The sequence below is a fragment of the Quercus suber genome, unplaced genomic scaffold (assembly GCF_002906115.3).
Source record: "Quercus suber isolate HL8 unplaced genomic scaffold, Cork oak 2.0 scaffold_9, whole genome shotgun sequence".
NCBI lineage: Eukaryota > Viridiplantae > Streptophyta > Magnoliopsida > Fagales > Fagaceae > Quercus > Quercus suber.
This window is the reverse complement of record NW_027069475.1, coordinates 2,333,699-2,339,650: the sequence shown is the minus strand read 5'-3', so window position 1 is coordinate 2,339,650 and position 5,952 is coordinate 2,333,699. Positions and strand designations below refer to the sequence as shown.

At 32.6% G+C, this 5,952-nt stretch overlaps 1 protein-coding gene across 1 annotated transcript; it reads right to left on the bottom strand.

Moving 5' to 3' along the window:
* Positions 1-495: 495 nt before the first annotated feature.
* Positions 496-5,626, bottom strand: LOC112039595 (linamarin synthase 2). The gene is made up of 2 exons (XM_024072484.2): positions 4,992-5,626; positions 496-1,632 (listed from the first exon to the last, which is right to left on the bottom strand). The coding sequence occupies exons 1-2, from the start codon at positions 5,593-5,595 to the stop codon at positions 701-703; spliced, it is 1,536 nt and encodes a 511-aa protein (XP_023928252.2). The 5' UTR covers positions 5,596-5,626; the 3' UTR covers positions 496-700.
* Positions 5,627-5,952: the final 326 nt, after the last annotated feature.

The window sequence follows — 5,952 nt, the reverse complement described above, 5'->3', positions numbered from 1 at the left end:
TATCTCCTTGGGCCTTTGCAAGCTTTGGCTATGGATCAAGCCATTTTACTCACTTTCCAAAATAATGTTTTTTGAATGAACGATGGTCATATTGGTCATTTGCCATAGATTTTGAGGTTGTTCAGTCTTGTCAATGTTGGATCCTCATCCCCTCCCGTTCTACCACATAGACAATTCAAGGCATATGACTAGGTTTATTTCCTCATGTAAAAACAGAAACGCTGGTTTGGGTTTTTGACTTGGGCCCTTGTGGGCCTTTGTTGAGGGTCCACTTTGGAAAATTAATGTAGCAGAGAATTAGTATTGATGGCTTGATAATAGTATCGAGACTATAATCAAGATGGTGATTTGTTGATCAATAAGAACATTAATGGTTATAATTATAATATCATCTCACCATAAGCTTCACAGCTACCCTGAGGACTTGTTCCCCATAAATAATGCAATTGTTTCATCTTCACCTTTTAGCATTGCAGGATACTAACAAGCTCGACGTATAGCAAAAGCATGAAAGGGTTTGTATATTATTATAACTAGTCGCAAATTCTTGAATTTACAGGGAACTTCTTGAATATATAAGAAATTTTTTTGAAATCAACCAGATGAAAGTAAATAAACTGATTACAATTTATCATTATTTGAATCTTGGTCTACTATGTAAACACAATAGCCTAAGATTTTCACAGGATAGTTTTACCATTTACTCACCAATGAGGAGAGCCTCCTTAATTAATCTTTCAAAATTCTTGTATGATGCTCCTCCAATATCAGTTGCTTCCACTGCTTTTTTCTTCCATTCGTTAGCCTTTTGCCTCGCGGCCTTCCCCTTTTCCCCTTCCATCATTTCCTTAACAAGTACTTCAATCTCATCACGTTTAACATCCTCGTTAACCTCCACACCAATCTCCCAAGTGGTACAAGCATACCGACAATTTGTTTGTTGCTCAGCAAAGAAAGGCCAGCAAATAATAGGCACACCGGCACATACACTTTCTAACATTGAATTCCAACCACAATGTGTTAGGTAAACCCCTATAGATGGGTGTGCTAGCACTTTATCTTGGGGGCACCAACTTGTTAGCAATCCCCTATCCTTAGTCTCCTCAGAAAATCCTTCAGGCAATTTTATTAAATCTCCCATTACCACATCAGGCCTAACTATCCACAAAAAATTGTGCTTGCTATTTGCAAGTCCCCATGCAAATTCATTAAAATGTTGTTCTGTGATTGTGGTCATGCTGCCATAATTTACGTACACAACTGAGTTGGGTTCCCTTTTATCAAGCCATTGGAGACATTTTGAGTCTTCTTTCCATAAGCTTGAACTTATAGATATGAATTGGCTCTCTTGTAAATGCTGTTCTAGCAAGGAAAGTGGACCTATATTGTAAATTTGAGGGAATTTCACTGTAATTTCTTCTAGGACATCATGTTCTAACTCATCAAATGTGTTGAAGATGATCGCCGAAGAATTCAAGCAATTTCGTGCTTCTGATCCCGTATAGTCGAACAATATTTCAGTAATGTTAGTGGTTCTAACGAAGCTGGGGAGGTCCATAAACCTGATGTTTTTCATTCCTGGTATCCAACTAATTGGTGTCTCAAGAGTGCCATCATATTTAAAGCTTTCATCTGTAAACATTGAAAATACATTTTGCTTAAATTTTAGGAAAAGTTGTCACAGTGCAAGCTAAATATTTCAATTTTTACAATTAGAAATCATGTTAATATTGCATGTCCCAGACTCCCAAATACAAATTTTCACAATAGTAATCATGTTAATCACTTTTCATGTGTTTGAATGACTCATCACTCTTGGAGAAAAAGATAAATTTAGATCACATACAAAGTCAGAAATTACAATGCTCATTCTCATAAAGACATATTTGAGTGACTAGCAAATGGGACAAGGCTAGGTGTCCATGCGATTCCTTCATATGTCTGAGCTACAGTGCTACACAACAATTATCAGATGTTAGCTTGACAAAGAGTCTCATAACTGTGTTTTACTTTTACAATTCCCCAGCCTTTTTTTTAGACCAAAACTAGACTTCTTTTATTTTATTTCCGGCAATGAACTATTTATTTAGCGGCTATGTCTCGCCATCATATGATTTCTCATACAGCCCATAATATAAACTTTTTTCGCCCTTACAATTCACATAACCAGAAGAAATTGGGCCCAACACGATATGATGACATTGAAAAGTAACTTTACCAGATATGTGCTAAGTCAATAATTAACAAAAAGTTGGATTTTTTGGACGGTATTTTAACCCTAATAGGATTGCTTTTTGTCTTTCATTTTAAAACTTACCTAACCAAAAAAAAAAAAAAACAAAACAAAACTTACCCTATGTTTGGATGGACCTCCCCTCTTTCTGTCCCTTTGTTTCAAACAAACCATTAGTGTCGGTAAAAGCACTTCGAAACAAATTTTTTTTTTGGTCACCAGTGAAATGAATTTGATGCGATTGGAGTGAGTAGATATTAAAAATTTTATTTTGGGTGTATAATTTCATAGTTACATTAGGCATTGAACTACTAGACTTTTGACAATATAAGAAGAATTTACTATAAGTCTAAAGGCACAACAAATTTTACAATTATTAATGTGGTAAGTTGTGATTGATATACAATAAAAATAATATTAATTGTGATCACATGTGAAAATGATATTGCAATAATAACCATCTTATGAAATTTAAGTCTCTTATATTGACCAAGATCATCATTTTTTTTTTTTTTTTTTTGAGAAAAATATTGACCAAGACCTTAGTTTTATTGACTAACATATTAGAAAATATAACCAAAATATCCAATTAATTGATTAATAAATTATAGGAAAATCTTGATTGAGATCTCACTCTTGTTTGGCTATTGCAAAAACGTTGATAATTACTTTATAATTTTTATAAGAGTAAGTTTATTTTTTTAATTTATAATTACTTTAGGATTTGAAACTTAAGCATTTGCTTCATAATAATTGCTCAGGTCTTACTTTTAGGTTAAGACATTAGTTTTTTGTGTAGTTAAGGTTCAAATTCAGGTCCATTGTTCAACAACATGAGATTTCACCAATTGAGTAAAGTTTTTTATTTTTATTTTTTTATTTAATAATAATTTTACTATATGATTTTAATCTTAGGCATCTGATTCATGGTGATTGCTTTTAGCATCAAACTAAGATCCCAATTTTTCAAGGATATGAGACTTTACCAAATGATTTAATTGGAACAAACTTGTATTTCAATTCCTATGTAGACTTGCAACCAAAATAACAAAATATAGTAAAAGAAAAGTAAAAAAGAAGAAGAAGAAGAAAAGGACAGAGGCGCCATGTGTTTTAATTTGCAATCAAATTTATGCAGGTTACTTTGGTATTAGTGTCATCTCCATTTACGACCATACTTGTAGGTAGAATGGTATCTTGATCTCCCCAAATCTGGATGGATGATGTTTCTAGAAAAATGGGTTCGAGTTACAGGCTCAAAAACAAAATTATTTTTAACCATCTAAAAAAAGAGAGGATCATCTCCATTTGAAATAAATTCATTTAATGGTTTGAAGTAAATGACACAAGTGTAAAAGTGAAGACTAGTCAACCCGAAGGAAAATACCCGGTCTAACTTGAGTTTTTACTTGAAGTAAAAATGAGTTCAAATCAACTTACCTTAGGGTAAAATGGGGTGACCTGCTTTTTAATTTTAATTTTAATTTTTTCAAAAAAAAGAATGTATCAAATAGCCAAATGAGACAATTCACAATTGAAAATTCACAGTATTCACATCACATTCACAGTGTGATTTCTTTCGCAGGCTAGCCTAACAGTTTAGTACGCCACATCATTATTAAAAACAAACCTTAAATCTAAACCTAATAATTTGGAATGTTATTGTCTTTGTCTCTACTTCCCAGCCTCACTCTCATATCTCAAACCTCAAGTATGAAGATTTCCAGTATTAGATCTACTACTAATATTAAGTTGATTGAGGTGCAATTCATATAAAATATTTACTCATTCCTTTACCTAATATGTTATGTGTTATTCTTAAAGCTTTTTGTTTTCTGTTTTTGTTTTTGTTTTTGTTTTTTTTTTTTAAATTTAAAATTTAATTATCATTCTAGCTAATTTAACTTTATTACTGTTATTTTACATACGTACAATAGGAACATGTGCCCCCGAGTAGGTTAATAACTTGATGTGGTCCATCATCCATGACATTTAGTATTTTCTTTTGTTCTTTTATATATGGTAATGATACTATTAGTGAACTTTTTAGATTGTATAAAGTAAACTTAAGAATTTGTGCATTATTTAACTTTTATTTTTGAGCATTTTGTTAGTTGTTCTCTTATTTGTATTGACAGGAAAAAAGAAAAAAAAAAGAAAAAAGAAAAAAGAAAAAACAACAACAACGATATGATCATATGTTGTTATTATTATTATTTTACATGGGAAAAAATACGGCCTGGCCAATAATTTGATCAAACCATTAACCCATAACTCACTTGACCCGATCCACAACATATTTAAGATAACCCATTTTTAACTCGACCTAAGCTATGATCCATTTGTCAAGTCTATCAAATACCAAGCCATTTAAATGTGAAATGTGAAATTTATGAACGTGAGAAAGTTCATGTATCTTCTTTGGGCCATTCATACTTATAAAATATATGAAGAAATTAAAAAAAAAAAAAAAAAACTTAGAATCATAACTCATATATACTAAATTCAAATATTTTATACCACTTTTTATATTTCGCTTTATACTACACAAATTATAACTTGTCATGTATGTGGATTTTTTTTTTCTATTTTAAATTTTAGTTATTTTATAAAAAAAATATAAAATATAATACATGACAGATTATAATAAGTGAAGTAAAAATAATACAAATGATATGTATTCGTATTAATATACACTCATCACCGCCACAGTACCATGCAAGCCTGGGAAAAAAAAGTAGACACAGTAGTCAAGTACCTTTAAATGGAATAATGCCTCTTTTGATGAGTTCAGTGAAGTAGAGATATCCCATGAAGCCACAAGCAGAGGCAGTCCAAAATTGAACCTCCGAGATGCCTAATTCTTCACCAGCTTTAATAGCAAAACTCATGAAGCCATCAGAAATTATGCAAGTAACCAAAGGCACTTCAGACTCGGATGAGTTGAGCTTAAGCACTAGCTCTTTAAATGGGGCCAAACAATTCTTTCTTGTGGAATCACATAGTGCTGGGATATCTTGGGTTGCATCACGATCAGACGGTGGCAACCCGTCTGGTATTGTTTCAAATCGGAAATCAGGCAGGCCCTTTACGTAGTCAAGTCCTTTGGACCTGATTAAGCGTCTGTGGTTGAACTCAGTGTTAACAAAGGTTATATGAAAGCCCCTTGAGTGAACGAGCTTGGCTAGTCGCATCATGGGTGTTACATGGCCTTGTGATGGGTATGGGAGAAAAACTGCATGGGGTTTTGGGGTTTCTTCTGAACCCATGGAGACAATTTTTAAGCGTAGTATTCTCAAAAGAATCAAATACTTGGGTTTCAGAATTGTGATAGCTTTTCGAGCTTTGCGCCGTACTGCCATTTTATAGGCAAAATGCTTCAATATTAGCCGTTTGATGGGCGTACCATAATCAGAAGACCAGATGACACGAATATCTAATTTGGCCACATGCACCATATAGGATTGCGTACACAATTTGATTATTCAACAATGAGGCAAATTACCACTGCACCCTTAGCGTGATGAATATTCCATAAGAACAAAGTTTTTGTGGCTTATATACAATTATTGCAATGTTTGTTGGCCCACTCAAAAAGATGATTCAGGTACATTTTATGATTTTTCTCTTAAAATAATTCTAGACCACAAAAAGTTTTACCAATATTTTATTTTATTTTTCTGTTTTTAGTTTGGATGGAAGATTTTATAATAGAAGTT

Bases quoted from the DNA above. Each gene is read 5' to 3' on its own strand.
- LOC112039595 (XM_024072484.2), bottom strand. From the start codon at position 5,595: ATGGCAGTACGGCGCAAAGCTCGAAAAGCTATCACAATTCTGAAACCC. The intron at 1,633-4,991 runs GTACTTGACTAC...CAATGTTTACAG, and splicing joins AGGCATTATTCCATTTAAAG to ATGAAAGCTTTAAATATGAT.